General features: G+C 54.3%; 1 protein-coding gene across 1 annotated transcript in view; it reads right to left on the bottom strand.

Annotated features, from left to right (window-relative positions):
- The window catches only part of COL27A1 (collagen type XXVII alpha 1 chain), a 140,205-nt gene that overhangs the window by 91,258 nt on the left and 23,670 nt on the right, over window positions 1–25,277 (bottom strand). The window contains exons 5-10 of the mRNA XM_042963692.1: window positions 23,778–23,831; window positions 13,742–13,795; window positions 12,249–12,302; window positions 3,754–3,798; window positions 3,068–3,121; window positions 2,560–2,604 (exon numbers count right to left, since the gene is read on the bottom strand). Coding sequence (XP_042819626.1) covers window positions 2,560–2,604; window positions 3,068–3,121; window positions 3,754–3,798; window positions 12,249–12,302; window positions 13,742–13,795; window positions 23,778–23,831 — 306 coding nt within the window. The remainder of the gene's footprint in view (window positions 1–2,559; window positions 2,605–3,067; window positions 3,122–3,753; window positions 3,799–12,248; window positions 12,303–13,741; window positions 13,796–23,777; window positions 23,832–25,277) is intronic.

Raw genomic sequence — 25,277 nt, 5'->3', positions numbered from 1 at the left:
AAGGAAGCTCTTGGCTGGGTTAGAGGCTAGAGCGGTAGCAGGTTCCACCCGCTCTGAGGGACCCTGCCGTCTGCCCGTGGCTCCTGCGATGCCTCCTCCCAAGCCTCAAAGGCCCTGGACACGGGGCTCACACCCAGCCGTGGCTGCCTGAACGCCAGCAGTCCCGGCGGCTGCCACTCCGGCACGCCGATGTCCTGCCCGGCACACATATGCCGCGGCATTCAACCCACCCAAGGACACCGCACACGGGCTGTCTGCTCCCCCAGTGGACGGACAAGGAAGCCACACAAGTAGTCAGCGGAGCCGGGAGCCCACTGCCCTGGCATGCACCTGGTTTTCTACCTTCCGGCCTCTATTCCAGGCGCCCTCCACCTGCCCTGCCCACCCCAGGGACGGCAGAGCAATCCCTTCCAAGCCCAGCTCCAATGCTCTCTCTCCTCCGGCAAGCACCCCTGCTGCCCCACGCCAGAAACCATCTCTTCCCTCCACCCACACACCGCATTTGCTCCTCAGTCAATAGGATTTACCACTTTCTCCGATGTATCTTCATTATCTGTGTCCATGTTTCATGTCCTCATTAGCTTGGGAACTTCTCAAGGGCAGGGGACCCAGCCCAGAGCTCCTATCATTATCTGCACTCTCTAGATCTTTGTGGAATGATTTAATGATAACGCTAACAAAAGCTAACATTTGCTGAGCACAAACTACGTGCCAGGCCCAGTTCTCGGGGCTTCGCACGCAATGAAGCATCTACCGTGTCCTCACTACGCCCGCTCCCCAGAAGCAGGCATTACCAGCCAGCCCCCTGTAAAGGTGTGAACAGTTAGACCCAGAAGTGAAATGACTCACCCAGGGTCACACGGCTGGACTATGATAGAACCGGTATTTGAATTCGAGTCAACTGACTCCTCCTGGGCAGGCCTCCTAACCCCTCGGCTACACTGCCTCCCACAAATGAGCAGCCCACACAGGCTCACAGCCATCCCTTCTTCCCAAGTAGGTCAGGAGGTCACTGAGCCTCCTTCCTGGCATTCTAGTAAATATCCATCACTGTAATGAGGGACACTTATTGATCCTGCCGACCAGGGCCTATATCCCAGGTTTACAGATGAGAAAATGAGCTCAGAGAGGTCCAGCAACTTGCCCAGCACCCCACAGCTGCTGAGGGCCACAGCAGGTCTCAAAGCCAGCCGCCCGGATTCCAAAGCCTGCGTTCTCTTTTATAAATATGGGGCCGGTGGTGGCGGGGTTGGGAGGGTGGCTTGAGTGGCCCCGGCTGATCCAGGGTGCTCAGCGCCCTGTGACCCAGAGAGCGGGGTGCTGGGGCCAGATCAGCTCTCTCCCCACAGGTGGTCTCAAGATGCCATCAGCATGGCCAACAGCAAGCAGCCCCAGATGTCATCAGCTTGCCCCTGGGGCCACGGTGCATGGGAACAGCTGGATGAAGGAAAGGAGGCCCAGCATCCCAGGACAGGAGCCTCCGCGGCCCCCGCTGTCACGAGCACCATCAACATCGTCACCGATATCACCACACAACGAGGACCTTGCCCACCTCCCAGATGCTCTAACAGCCACATGTCAGCCCCAGGGATTAAGGTCCAGACTGTGGCCATAAATAGCTTTGGCTCAGGAGTGGAGGCCACATCACACCTGATCCGGCCTGACCGAGGTTGTATGACCCATCTGCTGAGCATTCTTTGAGAGGCAGCAGTCTAGTCCTCAGGACACCGGGTCCCCATCCCAGCCCCGCTGTAGGCATGCAGAGTAAACCGGGGCGCCACGTCCCGACCATGAATCCAGTTTCCTTGTATGTAGACAATGGGATTCCACCATATCATCTCTTCATCTTTCAAACTCCATTTGCCCTCATTCAGTGCACCCAGAACCTTCTCTCCATGGCCCACAGCCCACTTGGGAGCCCCCACCCGCTGCCCCTCTTCAGTAGCACTTGCTTCCAAATTCCTGGTATCTCCATAACTATGCTCGAGGTAGGAACGGATGTCGCTCCCATTGTAAAGATGGGCAAAGTGAGGCTGCTGGCTACTCAGGGTTTGCTCCAGGAGAGGGAGAGCAGATGTTCCATTAGCCTCCGGGCCTGAGTAGCATCACCCATCAGCCACCCCTGCTCTCTAAAAAAGGGTGGTCTCCCCAGACCTCAGTCGGGAGGGGAGCGGGAGAGAGGCCTCTGAGGATTCTAATGGCGACGAAGTAGCCCTAACTTAGGTCACCTAGCACTTGGGATGTGCTGGGGGGCATGGCCAGCCCGGGCCTGGTTGTGGCAGCCGGGCCCTGGCCGAGCACCCAGCAGAACCTTTGCTGCCCAGTCTGCCTGGCACGAGAGCCAAGCGGTTTACCTGGCTCAAGGATCCCCCATCACCTGCCCACCCTGCCGCCCTCTGCTCTCCAGAGAGCACTCAGGTGCGAGGGCAGAGCCCCAGCCCCCCTGGCAGACACTGTGTAGAGACCCCCGCAGCCCTGACCTCCCATCAGGACTGCTAGGGGGGCGGGTACTGACCTCCCAGGGCCCCACCTGAGTGGCACTTGCCAAAGCCCACTTACCCGGCTGCCTTTGGGGCCAGGGTCTCCTACCGGTCCGGGTAACCCCTGCAGCATAAAACACAGAGGGGCAAGGACATATGGAAACGTCCTACCTGCTGCCAACAACCCAGGGCAAATCCTGTCTCCTTTGGGCCTCAGCTTCCCCCTCTGTAGAAGGAGAGTGGGCTTAGACCTGCGGTCTTCACCCTGAGGCCCTCACCTCTTCGTCAGAGTCCCAGGGAGTGGCCAGAGGTGGGGGGGAGGGGGACTGAGTGGGAGGAGCCTCTGGAGCCCCACCCCCACAGCACCAGAGGCCTTTCTTCTGTTCTCTTTGAGCAACCTGTGCCCTACTGCCTTCAAAGAGAGGGTTCCTTGGTCCAGCCCCCTGAACAGCCCTTTCTTCAGTGCCCACCCGGCGGGCGCAGCTCCTCAGCCCCCAGCCTGCTGCCTCCCTCTGCCTGGGGGGGGGCACCCGTGGCCATCTCCACACCACCATGGCCACCGAGCTTCCAGAAGCCATATACTGCACCTGCCTGCCAGGGTAACCTTTGGCCCCTGGGCTGCCCTCAGGTCCTGGCTGCCCCTGTAAAGGAATGAAGAGAAACATAAGGAAAGGAGAGGACCTTGCCCAGCTCTGAGTCTGGGGGGCTGTGGGAGACTGAGGCTTACAATGGACAAAGAGAAGGGCAGGAATGTGAGATGAATCAGGAGGAAGGGGAAGCCACCAGCCTGCTGCACAACCCGCACCCCCCCCCCCAGCCCACCCCTCTGTGAAACCGGTCAGACCAGCTCAGAAGGACAAAACCCCCTGTGCTAGCAGCCCAGGACTGAGAAAGCTCTGAGGAGCCCTGGCTGGCTCTCCCACGCTGGCAGGAGCTGCTGTTTGACTTGGGCCAGCACAGCCCAAATTCCTGCAAACCCCGTGGCGACATGTATAATATCCCCTAACATCGCCCGGAACAGGCCAGCTATTCATGGCTCTAACTGGAGTCGAGTGGCTCATGCCAACGCCAGGCCGGCGTGGACTCCAGCCCCTTCAGGCAGCTGTGGCTGGGGGAGAGGTAGGGTAGGGTTGGGGCCCCAGCAGGATGGGAGGCAGAGCTGCCTGGCTCTGGGGCTCACTCATGGAACGGGGCCGGGGGAGGAGGCCAGGGGCAGGCAGGGGCTGGAGCGGGTGGAGAGCAAACAGGGCAGAGCTGGGGCCGCGGCCCTCACCTGTTCTCCAGGGTGCCCCGCCGGTCCAGGATAGCCCTTGTGTCCCTGTGGGGGGAAGAAACGACATCAGCCCGGGGAAGGCAGCCCTGGGCCTGTGGACCGGATGGCAGAGGCCCAGCCTCCCTGCCTGCCTTCTCAGCACTGCCTGCTCTGTGGACGTCCGGCAGGGGTGCAGTGTGTGTTCAGCGACCAGCGAATGGACACATGTCCATCAAGGTTGGTAGGTTGCTGCGGTTTCCTCTGCCACCAGTGGCTCTCAGACCAGAAGCCATCAGTAGAGTTGTTCGCCCTTTTGGCGGGCTTTGGGAGCGGAACTGGGATACGGCACGTGTAGTGGAGTGATGCTGTATCCCAACCATCCTTTCCAAATCCGAGCCCGTCCAAAGCCAGGGTGGAGTGATTTCTCAAGGGATGGGTGGGCCAATTAGGACCTTCAGGTCTGGGATATGCTCAACCACCAAGTAATGCTGGGATCTGGGTCAAGACCTGCCCCTCCTCACAAGCCCCCTATCAGAAAAGATCTCACACATACCGACCAAATACATTAACCGAAATACATTAACCCGCTGGTCCCAGCTCTCATTCCAGGGAGGAAGAGGCCACCCAAATGCCTGAAGGACTCCGGCAACGAGCGAGTACTAACCCTGACCCTCTGTCCCCGTGGTCCACGGCCAGGTGTCTAGATCAAGAATCAAACAAGTGTGTGCTTTCACGTGGCCCTAGGGATGAACCACTCGAGCCATGTCCTAAGACTTAGGGGCTCTCTGAAGGGAAACCCCAGACTTCAAGCTTCCATCGCCTTAGAGCAGCTGTAAAATAAGACGAGGCAGGGGTTTCCATTTCAGAGAGGGCAGCCACACAGATCTCCATTAGGCCCCCTCACACAGAGAGCCCAGGGCTTGGTTCAGACACTAGCCCTCATCTGCTGTGCAACCCTGGTGGGTTTCTAGCCTTCTCTGGACCTTAGCCAAGGGTGTTAGCTCTGGTGTTTGAGAACTCCAACGTTCTACGGCTCCCCCAGAGGGTGATAAACGAGATGAAGCCTGTGGACCCCCTCTGTGCACTCCTGTTCACCCAAGACTACACCTCCATGACCTCCTCTGGCCCTTATGACAGCCAGACGAGGTGTGGGGCAGGGGGAGGCAGGGATTCCCATCTCCATTTTACAGAGGAGAAAACTAAGCCCCAAGAACTTGCTCTGAGTCCCACTGCTAAGAAGCAGAGGGTTCACACTCACCACTGGCTCCTTCTGACACCCGAAGCCACCTCGGGCATGTACAGTTCATGCATTTACACACACACACACACACACACACACACACACACACACACACTCAGCACCACCCGCAAGCCCCCGGGAAGCAGGACTCTTAATTACAAACAGCAGAGTTGGTTTGATCCAAGACGTTTGGGGAGTTTACAAGCATTCCTCCTGTACCTACTCATACCTCAGGACTGCTCAGCGATATGATTACATCTCATTTGGGGCCCATGAGGTTGATGCAACATGGGAGAGTTTTCTACCCTGGGCACATGGTCTTTCCCCCGTTGAGCAAACAGAAGCATAGGCTACAGCCGGCCGCTCACGTGCAGAGTGGCTAAGATCTCTCGTTTCGGGTTGATCTGGAACCATCCTGCCTCGCTACTGGATGGCCCTACGAGCTGGAGCCACTGAGGTCACCTCTCTGAGCCTTGCTTTCATCTTTTGGAAATGGAAATATAAGGGTTGGCCTATGGATCACATGACACGTGTGGAAAGTGCCCAGCACCGTGTCTGGTGTTGAATTCAAGGGCCTTGTAAAGACCAGCTGCTGTTACCATCATGACCTTCCTATTTCATTCATTTATTCAATGAACACTGAACTTCCATGCACTGGTACCACTGTAGGCATGGGGTGAGTGAGAAGACAACATCCTTTGCCTTAATGGAGTTTATGGTCTAATTAAGGTGATATAAAAACAAATAAATATAAAAGATAATGTCTGCAGGAGGGGCAAATAAGGAGTTGTTGTGTCCGTGGGCGGAGAGTTTCAGTTTTGCAAGATGGGAAAGGTCTGGAGTTGGGTTCCACCGTGATGTGAATGTACTTAGAACTACCGAACTGCACCATTAAACACGGTTAAGGTGGTAAATTTTATGTGGTATGGTTTTTACCATGATTAAAAATAAAAATTTTAAAAATGGTGCACCCATGCTCATGACGAACACTATGAAGAAAAGTGAGCAGAGTCAGACGACAGAGAGAGGCTGTGTTGGGGACAGAGTGGGACCACAGGTGGGCAGCAGGGCAGGCTACTCGAAGAGATAAATGAGCTGAGCTAGCTCTGGGCGGAAAGGTGTTCCAAGCAGAGGGAACAGCAGGTGCTAAAGACTTGAGGCAAGAATGCTCTCTGGTGGGTTTGAGGAAGAACAAGATCTATGTGACTGGAGCAGAATGGGTGAGGGGTGAGGCTGGGAGGTGGTGGTTAAGAAGAGGCCAGAAGCCAGAGCGCAGAAGGCATTAGGATGGCAGGAACTCACAGGGGGATTTGGAGCAGGGACGTGTCATAATATGACACATGTAATCGCCTTTATTAGCCTCTCTCCACTTGGAACTTGCACGTGAGGAAGAGCAAGCAAAGCCCTGCCCACGAAGAGCGGAATCGAGTCTTGAGCTCAGGCTGTGTGATTCCACTCAGGCAACTGCCTTCTCTGAGCCTCACTCTGCCATTCTCAGCCGGCCTCGGGTTGCTGCAAAGAGCCAGTGCAATCACGGGGCAAAGATCCCAAGAGAACCATGAAAGGGAACCAGGGAGTCCCTGAGCATCACCAGCTCTTTTGGCTTCCCCTGCAGCCAGAAAGAAATCGCTAGCAAGCAACACTTCAGCAGAGAAGGACCACCAGTGAAATCTCAGAAGATTTCAAGTAAACCCTTTACTCAGGACACAGAAAAAAGGAAATGAATGATCTTCAGGGACGTGGGCAGTGACCTGCCCTTTGCCTGGCCTGGTACTAAAGCCTTAAATAAATACATCCGTTCATCAACTCCTTGCAATCACCCCCTAGCAAGTAAGAATTATAAGGCACACTTGCCAGATGAATAAACAGACTCAGAGAGGTAAAGAGACTTTCCTGAGGCTACACAGCTTCCCAGGGGCAATACCAGGCTGTGACTCCAATCTCTATATCCTAACCACCCAATCATGGGATAAGACATACTTACCGAGGCCCAAGGCCCACCTAGAAGAGCCACAGGGCCACACAAGGAAAGACCCCCTTATAGACCCTCGTCCCTGGGATAGAGCATATGGATCATTGCAGCATTACTAGGACAGAAGACAGTCATGGAACCCTGGAATATCTGAGGTGAAAGGGACCTAAGCCATCAATTTGACCACCTTTGTCATTGGACAGGCCTGAGAAACTTCCCAGGGGGAAGGGACTTGGCCAAGGTTACTTAGCAAGTTATGGTCAAGCCCAGACTGTTCCCTAGGACTCGAGACCCACTGGGCTGTGCTTTGTCCAAAAGGCCACGATTCCTAGGTCTGTCCCAATCATCACACCCTAAAGGGCCTTGAACATTGCCGTGAACACCCATTTCTCCTGTCTGGCTGAGAGCAGCAGAGACTGAGCACAGCCAAGGCATGGGGTGAGGGTGGGGGAGGTTCCTATGCTCCCTGGAAGTACCTTGACACTGTTTACCAAGCTGGGGCCAGCCAAATAGCTTCAAATGACAGGGCCCCAGGACCTGGAAGAATCTAAGCCATTATCTTCTCCTGGGCCCCAGCAATTACGGGGTGGGCAGTAACCGCAAGGTGGACCCACGGGCAGTGATTTCCCCGTGTGCGATAGGTGCGTGGCTGGTACTAGGGGAGAGCAGATGCTTCGGGGGAGCTCCAGGGACCACGGAATCTGTAAGGGGCCTCTGGCTGCCCAGCAGGCGGGTCTCCACAGGACCCATGTTTATAATAGAACTCGGTCTATATTTTGGTTGGGGAGCCAGATTAATCATTGCTTACAATGCACAAGGAGAAACCAGACATCACCTCACTGTTGCTGCAGACAGTCTCCCCGTCGGCCGGGATGCTATTTGGGCTTTGGGCAGGGAGGGTGGAGGCGGGGGGTCCTGCTTTTGCCTGGGGGTCCTGGGGAGCAATGCGTGCCTAGACCTCAGCCATTCCTCCGGGCTCCACCTCAGTGTGTGCAAGGTCCCAGCTTCTCCTGCAGTAAAATGGAACTCACCATACTTGCTTAGCACTCCGGCAAACTCCTCACAAAACTTCTCTATCGCCTCAGCAGACACAGCCCCATTTAACAGAAAGGATCAGCGAGGAAGAAACACGCCAGGAGGCAGAGTGACTCATTACACGGTACTGGCCAAGTCCTTGCTCCTCTCTGAACCTCAGTTTCCCCAGCTGGCCTCTTAAAGCATTGTGTTAGGGTGCCTAGGTGGCTCAGGCGGTTTAGCATCTGACTTCGGCTCAGGTCATGATCTCACGGTTTGTGGGTTCAAGCCCCGCGTCGGGCTCTGTGCTGACAGCTCAGAGCCCGGAGCCTACTTCGGATTCCGTCTCCTTCTCTCTCTGCCCCTCCCCCACTCGCACTCTGTCCCTCAAAAATAAATACACATTAAAAAAAATCATAAAGCATTGTGTTGGCTCAGAAGTTGTAAGATTCAAAAGTGTGTGGTTTGTCCAAAAGCACAGTCCCTCATGACACAGCCAGGCATCTGACAGCAAAGTCTGCTCAGGGGGTACCTGAGACAGGTCGGGCAGGAAGACACAATTTCTGTATGGCTCACGCATTCATCCACTGGTTCATTCATTCAACTAAGGTTTGCTGAGCCCCAAGGATGACCCTGTGTTACGCACTAAGAATACACTGGTGAACAAAACAACCTCATTCCCCACCTTCTAGAAGGTAACACATATTAAGTGGAATGAGGGAGAAGCACCACATGCTAGGACAGTGTAGACGGCCAACTGAAAGGGGTGGCATTGTAAATGGGCTTGAAGGAGGCACTGGATTAGACAGCAGAACAGGAGTAGAGCAGTGGGCAGGGGCCCCAGAAGCCCAGGGCAGCCCAGCAGCAGGGGAGCCTGGAGAAGGTTCTTGGCAGGGGCTCTGCATGGAAGTGGCCAAGTCAGGGGGCATCAGGAAGGCCCGTGGGCAGGGTGACGGCTGCAAGAGGGAGCCGGGAGGAAGTTTCAACTGAGTACCAATTTTACCATGAGTCACGTCTACGTGGGGCCGTGTGTTAAGGGAGATTCCGAGGCCTGCAGATGCGTGTGTCCGGCACCGTGCTAAGCCCCACACAAGGAAACAAGGATGAACAGGTCCTCTGTGCACTTGCTCCAGCTAACAATGTGCCAAGGACACCAGTGAGTCTCCTGCCGGAGTCCCAAAGGGGCTGAGAAGATGGGCTGGATGGTCAGAGGGCGGAGGCGTGATTTCTGCCTGGGGGTGCTGGGGAGGCGCTCTTGGAGAAGACGGTGTTTGAGAACAGGGTCGAGGGACAGATGCGTGAAGACGAGTGTGGAAGAGAGAGCGTGCCAAGGGCAGGGAGGCAGGGAGGTCCAGGGCACGTCGGATCGGGAGAAGGGCTTCTACGCCGCAGAGTTGCTCTCGGCCTTGGCTCCGCGGCCACTGTGGGCTGTGAGTCTCTGCCGTGGAGGCTGTGAGGCTGTCCTGTGCATCGTAGGATATTCAACAGCCTCCCTGGCTTCCACCCGTGAGAAGCTAGTAGCTCCCCCTCCCAGCTCTGATGACCAAAACTGTCTCCAGACATCGCTACCTGTTCTCCGGGGTGGGGGGCCACATCACCCCAGCTGGGAAGCGCTGCTTTAAGGGAAGAAAGCAGGAGGGTCAGACTAGGGACGGCACAGGACTCCACCCTCCCAAGGTGCAAATGGGGGTCTGGGAGCCTTCTTGACTAGCGGAGGGTGGTTACCTGGTAACCAGCCTAGATGATGGATGGGACCAGAGGGGCAAGACCCTCGGTGTTTTTCCTTCGTGGTCATCACGATCATTTGTTCATTCAACAAATTGGTGTGTGGTACCTACCGAGCACTGGCCCCATGCCAGATGTGACATTTCATTTCATCCAGCCTCTCTCCCTGAATCCCAACCACTCCCTGACGCAGCTGAGGCCCAGATACGTGAGGCCACTTGCCCAAGCTCGCACAGCAGGAGAGGGGACAGAGCTGGGTTCCGTCCGGGTCTCTCTGGCCTGGTCTGCCGGCCTGCCCAGCCCGTGGGAATTGGCCCAGCAAAGGCCTTCAGCAAGCTGGACGGCAGGCAAATGACCCTTCTCAGGTGGGGAGGTTCTTTGTCACTTGATGGTCCCACTCTTATTTGAGAAGCTATTTCAATTGGCATTGTGCAGACAGAAAGAGCTTGAAGGTCAGAGACCTGGGTTCAAATCCCAGCTCTGCGGCTTAGCGACCCTAGAAGGTATTTCCATTAAATCAGTGGCCCTCGGTCTCAGCTGCAGCTAGGAATCTTGTACCTGGGTCGCATTCACACCAAATGAATCAGAATCTGTGCGGTGGGGTCCACAGCCCCCCCACTGGTTCTAAGGCACAGTGGGGCTGAGAAGCACCGTTATAGACTTCATTCTCCATGAGGCCCTCGATGAGTTCATTCCCAGGGTCAGTATGGGGCCCGGTACCTACGTCTATATTTGCTAACCGATTGGAAGAATGAATGAATGAATGAATGAATGAATGTCTATTTGAGCCTCGGTTTTCTCAGCTGTAAATAGGCATAATACGGCTTTAACTCTTGGAAGCTATTGTGAGACATCAATATGACCAAGGACAGTCCCTCTTTGCACACCCTCTAGTTTGTCACACTATTGAATATGGGAACCCCCCCAACCCAAACTCCCTTTCTCCTGCCGATTTTTGCCCATTCGCCATTTGTCCTTCTATTTTTACTGTTTTTCTTTTTATTATCTGTCTCCCTGTCACACACACAGGGACGCAAGCTCTGGGGAGGACAGGGATTTTTGTCTATTTGTTCAGCCCCCCGCCCCATGCCTTGCATCCTGCCTGCCACGGAATAAGCGTTCTACCAATGCTGTTAAATAAATGAATAAATAGGATAACTGGCGTCACACTGAGGTGACAACCAAATTTAATGTGCTGGTGAGCAAACAGAATGCTAACTTCACCCCTCACCCACTGATGTCCCCTTTCCCCAAGGCTCCCCACTCGAGATGATGCAGGAAAGCCACGCAAGAGGATCAGGATGAAGTGGCTGCTGTTGTCACCAAAGACGCTCCTGGGAGGAGAGAGTGCTCACCAACAGTGACGTTTCTAGGTGCTATTCTAGCCCATCGGTCCTCCTCCCCGGCTCCCACCACTTGGTCAGGGGTCCCTGCCTTGGGACCCGCGCTGCCCCGTGCTCTGCCCACCTCCCTCCACAAGCAGGTGACCCTGGTCTGCCACAGACCAAACTCCTGCGTGTCAGCCTCAGCCAGGGCCTGAGGGCCTCGGCGTAAATGGCTTTGCCAGTTTTCCAACCGCACGGAGGCTCTTCCTCAGCTTAGAAAAGACGCCTCTCCCTTCTCAGGTAAGCTGGTCCCACTCGGATGGGGGCCCCGGGCCCCCTCAGACATCTGCTGAGAGCAGGGAGCCCTGGAACCCAGGCAGGAGCTGGTCTAGTCTGCTTTTCCCATCTCCTGCCACCTCTGCTGGACTCCCACCCCCACGCAGAGCGAGACCACCACTGGCTGCTTTATGAGCCGGTGCTGGAAAGAGACTTTTCCACTCACACCTCATCCATCAGAAAGTACTGGAGCATGGAGGGGAAGCGAGTGGGGAGAGGGAGTCCCTCTGTGTTCTCTGAGCCAGAAAATACCATGTTTCCCCAGCTCACAGACAGCCACGGACTCCTGTCTGGGTCTGGCCTCTTCAGATTTATGGCGTGGCCTTAAATCTGGCCGCGGAGGGTGAAGGGGATGCAGGGGACGTGACACTCCAAGTCCCCCTGTGCCACAGGGACCCTCAGAGCAAGGACAAGACGGAGCCAGGAGATACCACATCGGTCCAGGTGAGAACCAGATGGCCCAGAGAGAGGGTGGCTGCAGCCACAGCTGGGAGCCAGGGCGGAAGCTGAAGACACGGCTATAGGCCGATGTGCCTACTGGAAACCCCATCGGCGATCTTGCAAACAGTAGCGGACCCTTGACCTACATCATCCACCCCCACCACTCCCGTTTCCTGAACACCTACTACGCGCAGGCCCTGTGCTCGGCTCATCAGGGAGAGTGACAAACCAGATTCGTACACCCTGGTCGGTGAGGCTAGACTTGGAAAGGCGGAAAATAACTAAGATGGGCCAAGGGTCCTGGAGCAGAGTGGAGGCTCCTGGCCTACAGGCTGGGGCTCCAGGAGGACTTCCTGGAATAGGCACTAGCATTGTCAGTCCCGGAAGATGAGAGAAGCTGAGAAGCTGGGAAGCTAGAGAGAAAACCCACTGGACAAAGCAAAGCGTTGAAACCAAGGTGTACCTTTCGTCCAAGAGGTCCTGGATTCCCAGAGAGCCCAGGCAAGCCCACGTCGCCCTGCAAAACACAGACAAAGGGGTGAGGCAGGGGACGGGAGCAGAGACCCTCATGAAATTGCAGGTGTGCCCTCGTATGGCCAGCTGTCTGCGAACAGGATTCCTGGAGGCCCAGAGGCCTCTGAGGGGCGTGAGGGCGGCCGAGTGGGCAGATCCCCAGCCCCTCCCCACCAACCCAGTCACTCCACTTGACCTACTTCATACACTGGACTTTGGCACAAGCTAGCATTTAGGGAAAGGCGTGCTGCTAAAACCGTGTTTGAAAACCACTGCCCCAGGGGACACACAACTTGTCTGTCCCGTTCCGATCTGCCCTCTCTGCATTCCTGAGACACCTTCCCTTCTGCCCATTCCTCATCCATGCTGGGCAAGGTAGTCACCCAGTAGGGGGCACTTCTGCCATGAGACCAGAGAACAGACAACCCAGGAGCAAGAGAGAAGCCCGGGCCCCCGGACTTTGTCAGACCCGGCTACAAATCCTGCTCTGCACCTGACCAGCTGTGTGACCTCCAGCAAAGGCTTCTGAGGCCTCTGTTTTCTCATCTGCAAGCTGGGCCCATCGGTCCTGTATGACAAGGTTTCAATGAGGAGCAAATGGGCATGGATGTGGATGTCTGTACCTAGTAAATGTTTGCTGAATGAAACAATTATCAGGGAGGGTGTGAAGGAATGAGCCACTGTTCTCTTGGGGAAATCAAAGGGAGCTGCCTCTTCTGTGTGGCCAAGCACAGGGGGCTGGGTTGAGAAGCAGTGTTCTGTCCATCAGGAGGGCTCCTGGGCTGTGTCCAGAAGGAAGCCAGACAGACTCGCGTGTTCCTTCCAAGATATGTATGTCTGAGTGCGGGGGGTCCTTAAAGTCTGGGTTCCCCTGTTCCTACCTGTCCTGTGCTCCTTCGAGCCCCTTAATCAGTTTATGGAGGGGAGTGCTTCAGGGATAGATGAAGTCCTCTGGCCTAAGCGTTCTCTCTTCCCCGAGAAACTCTGGTCTCATGGCCCTCAGAGCTAGGGAGCCCTGAATCTCTGGCCCACCTCCTAGAAATCCACAGACCTGTCCACCCGAATTAACCTCAGAGGGGATTCTGAATGTCTGTTGGAAGCTTCCTGGCTGTATGCTCCCAAGAAGCTTCTGGATGCCAAGGGTCACCTGGAGGGCCCCGCAGAAATGCAGGGCATTACACAAAAGGTCACTCACCAAGGGTTTGTCCATAGGCCAAATCTTTTGTTGGCTTTATTGGCTGCAGCCCCAAAGAAGGTACAGGGAAAGACCTTGGGTTTGGCATGGGGACAGCTGAAGGACTTCAACGCAAACACCAAACCACACTCTTCCCTCGCCACTTCCCACCCCTGCCTCTGTCACACGGCGGTCTCTGCCAGGGCGTGGCAGTTTCCCTACTGTCTTCTCCCCCGCTTCCCTCAATGCTGGGGTCCCTGGAAACCTACCTTTGCCCCATCGTGGGCCTTTCCTGGTGAGAGCCCTGGGTCCCCTTTCTGTCCCTGAAACAAAAACAATTCCACTTTGGCCACCAAGTCATCTAGAGAGGCCAGCTCCCCACAAGCTCTGCTCAAAGCCTTGCCTCCTACTAAAATGCCCTCCCATCCGTCCCCCCACCGCGGCTCACACACCTCCAGTGGGGTCTTCTCCAGTTCAATTCCTCCCTGTGCTAACACCTTCCATAGCTCCCTACTGACTGCATGATGACACATCCAAACTCCTCCTTGTGTGTCCCACATCTTCTGTCATCTGCTCCCACCCCTCCTCTGCAGACCTGGCTCTCTTTCCAGCAGCCAAACCCACAGACAGGGTCCCTCTCCTCCTTGCCAGACCACAGCCCACCCTCAGCCATGCCCTGTGCTTCCCCGCTGCCCGGTCATTGCTCAGGCAGTTACCCCCACCTAGAAAGCCAGTCCTCGACCCTCATTCACCAAGCCATAGACATTCTTCAAGACGCAGCCTGAACGTGTCCTCCCCAACCAACCGGTAGATCTCTGGGTGCCGAGTCCTTGCATGTGTGTATTGCTAAGACCGCCTCCGGGCTTGTTCCCCTGAGCTCTCAGACCGCTTCTGAGAGACACATCTAAGACACATGACCGATTCTCCTTGAATTTCCTGTACACTCAACTCGCTATTCTCTAATTACCGAGGGTCGGTGCAGTAACACCCACTTACATCTGTGCATTGCCCTCTACCGTTTGCAAAGCCCTCATCTCATGAGATCCTTCCCTCAGGGTGAGGGAAGCGTTGTCACTCCCTGATACATTTGGGGAAACTGAGGCTAGAAGGAGGAAAGGGACTGTCTGAGGCCCCAAGATGAGGCACTGGCGGAGCTAAGACCCCTGAAGTGGTCATTCCCAGGTCTGTGTTCTGGGATGCCCTGGGACCCGATGAGTTAGAAAAGATGGTAAACTGGGGAGAAGCCAGTGAGCAGAGGGTGCCCGGTCAGAGACAAGCACCCTTTGTGTCTAGCATACGGAAGCGTCCCCATCGTGAGGATCCTGGCTCCCAAGAGCCTGGGGCTGAGGGAAAGGGCCCGTGGAGTTTGCCAGCTGCATCTCTTACAGGGCTGCAGAGTGCTCCTGGCTGCCAGCCTGGTCCTTTGGCCCAACATGGCTAAATTACTCAGAAAACAGTCCTTTGGAGAGTCGGTCCACCCTGATGTCACCTTCCAAGAACCCCTGATCCCTGTCCCTCACGCTCACTCCCACGCTCCCTCCCCAGGCTGGGCCCTGAGTCAGAAGTCCTGGGGCGAAGGCACGGAATCCCAGAGGCCCCTCGGGCAAGTCACTTCACTGCCCTGAGCCTTAAAACGGGGGCTGCCCAGGACACACGCACACACAGACACAGACACACACGTGCAGGAGGGCACGTGCACCCGCACTCAGACATGCACATGGGTGCACGCACATACGTGCACGCTTCCGCGCACAGGCATATGCATACACACTCTCTCGCGCACAGGTGCTCACACACACGCACACACACACACACACACACACATCCACCAGCGTCCTAGGTTTCCTGGCAAGGAGCCAGTGAGATAATGGATGTGACACATGGGAGGGGTGGTTTGGCCAACTTTAATTAATTCCCACTTGGCTCCTTTCTTCATCAGAACTCAGCCCTTCCAAATCCTGACTCAGCCACTCTCCACAAGACATTGCCACATTTGAACTGGATAGAGCCTTAAAGAGGGAAGAGAAGGTCATTCACAGCACACCTACTCCGTGCCCGGTACTGTGTCCATTAGACCTCTTAACACCCACTCACTGCAATTCAGGATCGACACACAGGTTCGGAGAGGCTGGGTCACAGCCTGTGGTGACACACAGGTAAGAGGCGAGGTCTTCCCAGGTTCAGCTAGCGCCTGGTCTGTCTGACTTCAAAGCACTCACTTACTCAGTTATGAATGAGAAGCCCGGACGACTCTCCCGCACTCCCTCTGACCAAATGGCAGCTGCCCCAGGCGGGAGACTGGCCCCTCCCGTTGGAACGCCAGCTCTCTGCCCACCTGGGTCCCTGCAGGTCACTTCTGCAGAGCCCACCCTCTGGGATCCCCCACCCCACACGGGCCACCCCTCACACACAGTCTCCCAGCCTTGGCTCCTCACGAGCCCTGCTCCGATGCCTTTTATGTCCATGGTGCAAGTACAAGGCCAGGCTCAGGGCTACCAAGGATTCCAATGGCCAAAAAAGGACAGCAGCTTCCCCCACCCCGCCCTTGCCCACCTCAGTCTGTAGCTGGGAGAGGAGCTGGGCTTGAAATGCAGTCAGGGGTGGGTCTTTGTGTATCCTGTTCTGTCACTTCATAAAAGGTGGAACTGAGACCCCACGAGGTGACAGACCTGCTCCCTTGTCCGGGTTCCTCACCTGGGCCATTTTATAGATTTCTCTCTGCATTATGAGCAGCTAGCGCAGTGCTTGGGACATAATCCTTGCCCCAGTACAATAGCTACAAATATAGATACATACTGAACACCTACTCTGAGCCAAGTCTTGGGGTAAAAACAGGGAAAACTGCAGTGGGGAACAAGACCCAGTTCATGTCCATGGGGGACTCTCGAGGGAGAAACCAGAGACGAGTAATGATAAAGAGTGCCTGTTATCATTACAGGCACTAGCATTTTCTGGGAGCTCTTCTGATCCCCGGACACATAAATCTGTGAGGTAGCAACAATCACCATCCCCATTTCACAGATGAGGAAACTAAGGCACAGAGGATAAGTGACTTGTCCAAAGTCAGACAATTTGTAGATGGGATTTAGACTCAGGCAGTCTGGTTCTTGAGCCCAAGCTCTTTACATTTCATTTCACTGCAGATGAAAACACTACAACCCAGTGCTAAGTGGAGTACAGGAGGAAGTCAGGGAGAACTTGACCCAGACTGACAGGAAATTCCTAAAGGGAGTTCCAGCTAAGCTCAGGCTGGAGGGAGACAAGGAGGGAGGCAGATGAAGTTTTAGCTGCAGGGATGCTCGAGGCATCCCTAGTCAGGTGCATGTGTGACTTCTGGGATGGAGAAGACTATGGCTTCCCAGCCAGACTCACGCAGATTCCCCAGTGAGAAATAGAAGGAATCTATAAAGTCTAATTAATTGCTTAGCCATTGGTGAGGATGAGAGCCTTGTTGCCAACTCAGCTCTCCAGCCAACAAGCCTGTGTGACCTTGGGCAAGCCCCTTTCCCTCTCTGTGTGGGGAATAGTACTCCATCTGGACTAGTTAACAGAGCCTCTGAGAACTAGAAGACAGGTAGAAAGGTATATCCTCACCCATAAATGCTACAAATATAGTGGGGGTGGTAACTATGTTGAGCTCCTTTTCTGCAGGTAGGGTTGGGAAGTAGAGAGAACAGAGGGCTCTGAGTGGCTGAGGTCAAGAGAGGGGCTGACACAAAGAAGGGACACATCACGAAGGACTGGGAAATTCTGGGCCAGAAATGCCCCATGTAAGTCATCTCTAATCCAAGTACCCAGCACAGGGCCTGGCCCAGAGGAGGCATCATAAAATATTTCACAAATGAGCACATGAGTGATTAGAATCCCAAGAGACAACTCTAGGGCTAGGGTTGGCTCAGACTTCCTCTAAAAATAACGTGGATATCATGCATTTAGAAGTTCAGGCCAATGCAATAGGGCAAGAAAAACAAATGAGACAACTCGCCTTTGAGGAAAAGGAGACAAAAGTATGTCCCTTTTTTTGCAATGGTATGAGTGCCTGTCTAAAAAATCCAGGAGAACCAACAGAAATACTATTAAAATCAATAAGATTATTCAGTACAGGGCATGGTTATAAAATAAACACAAAAAGGACAAAAATACAAAAGTCAACAGTCCTATTCAAAAGCTGACAGCCAGCTAGAAAATAGAATGGGGAAAATATTTCATTCATAGCAGCAACAAAAATACAGAATTTCTACACATAAACCAGAGCTGTGCAGGTCTTATGCAATAAAAGCTATAATAGTGTATTAAGAGATGGTTAAAAAATGCAACCAAATGAGAAGGCATGTCATGGTTTTAGACAGGAAAACATGATATTTTAAAGATGTCAATTCCTCACAAATTAATAGACAATTTAACGCAATTCCAATAAAACCCCCAGGGTGTTTTTTAAGGAAATGATTAAGATGAGCATAAAGTTCATCTGACAGAATAAATAGCCAGAAATATTTTCAAAGAACGGGGAGACAGGGAGGAAGGCACATAGAGTAAAGATTGTAGATGTCACATAAAATAGTATTTAAGCAAAACATATACAAGCAGAGCAATGACACATACTTGAATGGCCAGGGATAGACCCTGGTCTGTCATATAATAATCAGTAGAGTCAAGGTTAATTAATAAATGGTTAATATTGGGGGGGGAAATAAAGTTACAACCCCACTTCATACCAGCCCCCCATGAAGATTAATACCAGATGGTTTAAAATTTTTTTAAAGATACAAATGATACTATGAAATGACTAGGAATATAAATGAATACCTATCTGCTCATGTGGTAGGAAAGAAATGTCTGTGTATAAAAGTAAAGAACAATATGGGGCGCCTGGGTGGCTCAGTCGGTTGAGCGTCTGACTTCGGCTCAGGTGGTGATCTCGCCATCTGTGAGTTCGAGCCCCGCATCAGGCTCTGTGCTGACAGCTCAGAGCCTGGAGCCTCCTTCTGATTCTGTGTCTCCCTCTCTCTCTGCCCCTCCCTGACTCATGCTCTCTCTCTGTCTCAGAAATAAATAAACATTAAAAAAAATTTTTTTTAAATAATAAAGAACAATAAATTTTACATACGGGTGGAACCCTCTCCAACTATCTGACATAAGTTCCTAGTAAGTGTGAGCTGTGATTGTTGGTCCAAAAAAAATAGATAAAACTTTTCTTTGTGAATATCATCATGAATACTCTGAAGAGGCAAGCTGCCAAACTGGAAAATATTTGTAAGGTAGATGAAGCCTTCCTAATCTTAGTATGTAAATAGAAATAATTTTACAAATCCATAACAAAGGACAGCATCCCAACCCTCCAGATAAACCACTTTGTAAATGATAAAATACAAATGGAAAACAGATGTAAGAAACACATTCTTCTCAATGATCAATGAAGTGAAGTGAAAACAAGAATAAATTATCTTTTTAAAATACCCTCCTCTGATGCTAGCAGCAGCATGAATTGGTTCAATCTTTCCAGAAGGCAATTGCTAGCAAAATAACAGTGGAACACATAAAGCTCTTGGGTATAGGGCATATTTTAAATTATTCACCTATATGTATGTGTGCATGTATGTGTATGTACATCTATATCTTTGTGTGCGTATGTATGCAGTTTGATTAGTATATGTTATATATGTGGGGCTCCTGGGTGGCTTAGTCAATTAAGCATCCGACTTCAGCTCAGGTCACGATCTCACAGTTCATGAGTTTGAGCCCTGCGTTGGGTTCTGCGCTGACAGCTCAGAGCCTAGAGCCTGGAGCCTGCTTCAGATTCTGTGTCTCCCTCTCTCTCTGCTCCTACCCCTCTCACGCTCTGTCTCCCTCTCTCTCTCAAAAATAAATCAACATTAAAAAATAAAGTAAATAAAAAATGTATGTGTTATATATGTATATGTTAACATACATAATATACGTTAATCCACAAAGGAAGGACACAGAGCTAGCTGTGGAGCAAAATTGCCTCGTAGCTAAAAGTACATGCAGGCTTTGGAGTTAGGCAGTAGAGGGTCCAAATCCCGTCTCTGCCACTTTTCAGAAATGTGACTCTGGGCAAGTTACTTAGCCACCTGGACCTTAGTTTTTTCATCTGGAAAACGGGGGTAATAACACGTGCCCAAAAAGTATGTGAAGCTCTCGGCCAGTCCCTGGCCCAGTCCTCAAAATGAACCCAGCGCTTATCACTGGGCAGGGCCATTGCAGGGAGCTTACTTTCTTCTCGATACTTTCTAGACTATTCCACATTTTCCTTACTGAGCATGCCCAACTCCATCATCAGAGGAAGGGGGAAAGGCGGGAGCTGGGGCCTGAGAACCCTGTAGGGTTGCTTCCACCCCGGTTCCCGCCAGCTCCACCAGCAGCTGCCTGGGTCACCAGGTCTGCTCCTTCCTGCCCGCCTCTCCTCCCCTAGTGCCCAAGGGCCCATAATAATCCTAGGTAATCCACATGAGGGATGGAGCGACCACGTGCCCAGAAGAGTGGGCCGGGGGCCTGAGCCTCTGTCATGGACAGCTCTGGTTTTCTTCATGGCTGGAGCCCCACCTGCCTTTGGCCCAGAGCCCCTCACCTGCGCCCGGCCCTGTATCCCACCTGACTGCACCACGGCCCATCAGCATCCCCAGCTCCAGACCTCCCCACCGGCTTCTCAGCCCTGCTTCTCAGGCTGCCCGAGTGGCCTTTACAGACCTCATCTGATCATGTCACCTCTGCCAAAACCCTGCTCACGGATTCCTATTGCTCCTTGGCTAAAGTCCAAAAGTCTTACCACCGCCTACCAGGCCTGCTACCCTCCCCAGCCACCCCCTGCCTCTGTGTCTTGTCACCCGCTGCACCTCAGACCTTAGTTCAGCCCGTCTGCCCTCCGGAAAGGCACACCTCACCTCCCAGACCAGACCAATCCCCACTGGGCTAGGCATCGGAGCAGCCCATGCTTCTCATGTGGAACCCTGATCATGGCATAATTCTGCATTTGCCAGTGCGGTTAGCTTGTTTCCGCAAGGGCAGGGACTGCACTTGCTGTTGCCCCAACATTGGCCCAACACCTTGCACGTGCTGACAGCTGACCCTCCCGTAGCATTGCCACAGGCCAGCACTGCTCTAAGTGACTCAGTTAGTCCTCATGACAACTCAAGGGGGCAGCTACTCTTATCATCCATTTGCTAGAGGAGGAAACTGAGGCACAGGAAGCAGAAATGATGTACCCAGAGTCACAGAACTAGGAGAGGACAGAGCTGGGATGTGAACTTCGATCATCTGGCTCCAGAGTCTGTGCTCTTCATCACTGCCCTTCCCTGCAGCAACAACTGTGGGTTGGTTGGCTCCACGAATCAATCCAATGACTCAACACTGGGCCTCTAAACGTCAGCCAGTGCCATCCTCCCAGGGTGCTGGCCTCTCTGCCTCATTCCCAAAGCCCTTGATCTCGACTCCATGTGGGGGTTGACCCTCCGTCTTCTTGGTAGATTTGAGCGTGGGGTATATGGGTATATGGGCGCATGGGTAAGCCTTGGGGCCTAGGGCAGGCGGGTTGGGCTGAACCGTGGCTCTGGCTTGCAGCGGCCCTGACAAGTGTCTTCCAGCGGGCAAACCCAAGGATCCAAAATATAGTCCTGCCCCTGCTGGTCATTGCCAGTAACCCGGGAAAGTCACCTTGGCCCTTTGTGACCTCAAGAGGCATGAAGTCCTTCCTTTGCTCTTCCTCCCTTTCTTGATTCCGCTCAATCCACCTGACTCTCCCACCCCTCAGTCTTCATCCTACAAGACCATCAGCTCCTGAGGGCTCCATCAACCCCCTGAAACAATGTATGCACAGTGACCCATCCAAAGTGGAGGCTCCCTGTCACTTGGGCAGACCTTCCTGATTTTTCTATCAATTATTGAGCACATAGTAGGTGCTCAATAAACGTTTGTTGACTGAAGGAAGATGAATGGATGGGTGGCCCCAGGGGCGGCTCTAGAAACCAACATCATGTGGAAGAGGAGGAGCCGGCCCAGGGCCTGCGGGAGGCCGGCCCTACGGTCCCATCAGGTCACCTCCCAGGCCCAAGGGGGATCTGGAACACAGTGAGGACCCTCTCCCCAGAATCACACCCTTGGTGCAGATCCATAGCATTGTCTCCAGCTGAGTCAGGAATTCCATCCAGGGAGGGCCTCCGCTCTAACCTTGTCCTGGCCACACCACAGATCAAGCGCAGCCCAGGATCCAAGCCCAGCGAACTGGGGGCTCCCACCCAACTGGCCTGTCCTGGGGCCACCTCTGCTCACCCCCGGGCTCCAGGCCAGGTAGCAGGCAAAGGGCATGACTCCCCCTTGGAGTTTTACGCAAGCACTCATGGAAGAAGCAGCCTCTTATTCCAGTGTATTTTCTGGAACCCACACCCTTAGTTGTTACGTGCAGAAGCAGGCTGGAATCCTGTCCAGGAGACCCTGAGTCCATTCATCCCAGCTCTATGCGGCAGGAGGCAGAGTCACCTGCTAGGTACGAGCCTCACTCACCGCACCCAGGGCTGCTTCTCAAAATGGAGGGAGAAGCAGCCGAGGGGCCCCCTCCTGCCTCAGCACACCTATCGGCTGGATGAGAGGGAGTGGGCTGCAGGCCAGACCAGGGCTGCCGTGGGCCTGGGGCTGAGGCCCTGCAGTGTGGGGTCAGCATGGGCCGGAGAAGGAGCCTCTGCTCCCATAGAAGCCAGGGATCAATCTGGAAGCTGGAGGGAGTGGGGAGGACCGGACGGTCCCAGCCAGACCCAGCCAGACCAAGAAAAGCGTGTTCCTGAGCAGACCCGGTGATTTGGAACAGCTGTGGGTCCTCGACATCGTGATGTAGCCCACGGCCTGGGAGACCTGAGCCCTGTGCAAAGCAGAAGTCTCCACGGGAGCTGCCTCGTTCTGCCCGGCCCACTGGAGCAGGTACCTGCTACCATTTCCCAGACACTGGCATAAGGTGCCTGAGCCTTGGTTTCCCCATCTGTAAATGGGTACGGTATCTCCACCCATCTCCTTAGGTCTTTGTGGGGATCCAATGAAGACAAGTTACATAAAGTGCATGCATAGCGCCCACAGTAAGGTCCAATATACGGTGATTATTGCCGACAATAAAAACTTTCTTTAAGCCACCCGACCTGCACGACAGGCTTAGCAAAGAATCACCTTGGGCCTGGCCACTCTCGTGACCCTCGGAGGGCAGGCTGGGCCGGGCTCTGTCCTGACCGGGAGCCCCTCTGCCTTTCCAGCCTGCTTCACACTCTTTCCACACGGTTTCTGCGTTCTTGGCTTCCCTGACCTTGCAATGTCCTTCCCCTCCTCCTGTGTCTCCGGCCACTCCTGGAGACTTCTCCCCATGACCTAAATGTTGCTGGCCTGGCACACCTTCTGGTGCTCAGGCTGCTCACTCCAAGCACAGCCCCGGACAGCCCTGTTCACTGCCGCAGCTGCAGGAATAGACCGAGGAGCTGCGGGGCTGCAGTTCCCAGCCGGCATCAGAGTACCGGTCACTCTGGTCTCTGCGGGCTCATCTTAAAGTGGACTGGAGCATTCCAGAAAGGTTCCCTGGGGGAGGTGGCCACCACCCCCCGCCCCCCCAAGGCTCTATCTCTGGCTCAGCCTTCTGCAGAGTTTCAAAAGGTCTGTCCACAAATGGTCTCCACCTGGCGGGGCTCCAGGGTCCCAAATGACATCCTCATTGGGTTCCCGGGTCTGGTCCCCCGGGTTACCCCATGGGAGTCACTGGTCTCTTCTCTGTCGCCTATGGCCCCGTCGTCTCTACCTCCCCCCCACATCGTGAATGCAGCCGCTTCCCCTCCTCACACATCCCTAGGCTGGCTGGGCTAGCCTCATCCCTCCCCTGTACCACCCCAGGTCTCCCTGCCTCTGCTCTGGTCCCCTCCTCCAGTCAACGTCCATACGACAATGATCGTCCTCAAACACGACCATGTCCCTCCCCAGCTTGAAAGACGGACAGGGTAAGTCTTACGACCCATAAAACTTATATCCCTAGTCCGACATTCCAGGTCCGCCCTATTAAGCAGCAAATGACCCTTCTTCCTGCTCTCCTTTGAGGACTGTAGGTGGCAGCTGTCCTCTTCTCCCTAGCCCCCCCACCCCCAGCCAGAAGCTCTACTCCCAAGTCCCCACTGTGTCACCATCCTGGCACTTGGGAGGCGCTCCGGGACTGCCTGTGGCACTGAGGCCCTCCCACCAGGAGCCCCTAAGAAGCACCCCAAACGTGGCCCCAACCCCAGCACCCACTCCCTGGCCCGACCTGCAGACCCCACTGCAAACACTCACTTTGGCTCCAGGAGGGCCGGGGAGGCCTGGGTTTCCATAAGGCCCAGGAGGACCCTGAAAGGGGAAAGAAACAAAGAAGTGAGAGAAAAATGGGTGTCACGCACCTCCCACAGCAATGCCCGGCACATTCCCCCTACCCTTCTGGGTCTTCTCACCGAGCCAAGCCTCAGCGGACTATCATGGCAGTCTACTCTTAGGGAGGGCCCCCTCAGTGCCTGCCCCTGCACTAAACACTTTCCACGCATCACCTCGTTTTACTCTACTAACCTGCGAGGTAGAAGCTATCATTCCTATTTTGAAGACGGTGCTCAGAGAGGTTTAGAACTTTCTCAGGTCACTCAGCCGCTAAGAGGCAGGGCCAGAGCTCAACCTCAGATGTCCGGCTTCAGAGCTCAAGCCCTCAACCTCGGAGTTTTGCTGCCTCCCCCTTCTCTCCACCTGGCCCCGCAGCCCTTCCCAGGCTGGCTTCCCGGGCTCAAAACCCGTTTCTCTATTTGCTTCCCTCCCCCATGCCTCATCACGTTTGCCTGTGCTGTTCCCATCACCTGGCATGCGTTTCCCATCCATCCCCAGCTGACACCTACCCCATTCTTCAAGGCCTGGCTCAAATGCTACTTCCTCCCGGGGATCTTCTAGGACTTCTGCCTAAACGAACTGCTCCCTTTCGGCTCCAACCGTGCTGTTGTGTGAGCCTTTGGAGTAGAGAACTCAGTGAAGGGAGTATGTGGCATTTCCCGAGCAAAGGTGCATCCCTCCGGAGCCACAGCCCAGCCAGAGAGCTCTCCCTTAGATTCCTACACGCTCTGAGCTTACGGGTCCTCTGGGGGCCTTGGAGCAGCTAGGAAGACCGGGCCCAGAGAGTCAAAGAGTCTTGGCCAAGTCACACAGCAGAGCGATGGCCGAGCCAGGGCTGGGACCCAGGCCTGTTGGCTTCAGGTCTAAGGCTTATTCATGGCACTGGATTTTCCCAGGTCATATCTGAATCCCATATAACAGCTGGAACCTGTTATGTCTACTTTCTCCAGCAAGGGCCCTGGGTTAGAGTCTTGCAGCCAGTAATAGAAACAGAGCCCTAAGAGTCAGGTAATTCCCGAGAGTCTCTGTCTAGCAGGAATAATCTGGGGGCAGAGGGGGTGGCGAGAGGCACCTCGAGAGGCCCAGTGGTGCCCCACCACACCGGCTTCTAGACACACTGCCCTTGTCCCTGGCCCCTCTTGACTCATCTGGCTAGCCGTGTATGAACTTGCTTCCTTCCTCCCTCTCGGAGGCCAACTTTCCAGCTGCAGCCTGTCACATTCCAACCACGGCACCTCCCTCTTCCTCGACGCCTGAACGGGGACCCTCCCCTTCTCTGAACACGTTGAGAAGGAACGGTGTTCAGAAGTTCACTCAGCCTGAGGAATTGATACGGTGTCACGGGCGACGCTCTCTCTAAAGGAAGCAGCTCTCCAGCCCTCGCAAGCATGCCCCCGAGCACCGCCTCCTGGCATATGGATGTGA

Source organism: Panthera tigris, chromosome D4, assembly GCF_018350195.1.
Source record: "Panthera tigris isolate Pti1 chromosome D4, P.tigris_Pti1_mat1.1, whole genome shotgun sequence".
NCBI classification, from domain to species: Eukaryota; Metazoa; Chordata; class Mammalia; order Carnivora; family Felidae; genus Panthera; species Panthera tigris.
Note: the sequence above shows the minus strand (reverse complement) of the source record. Positions and strands in the feature narration are given on the sequence as shown.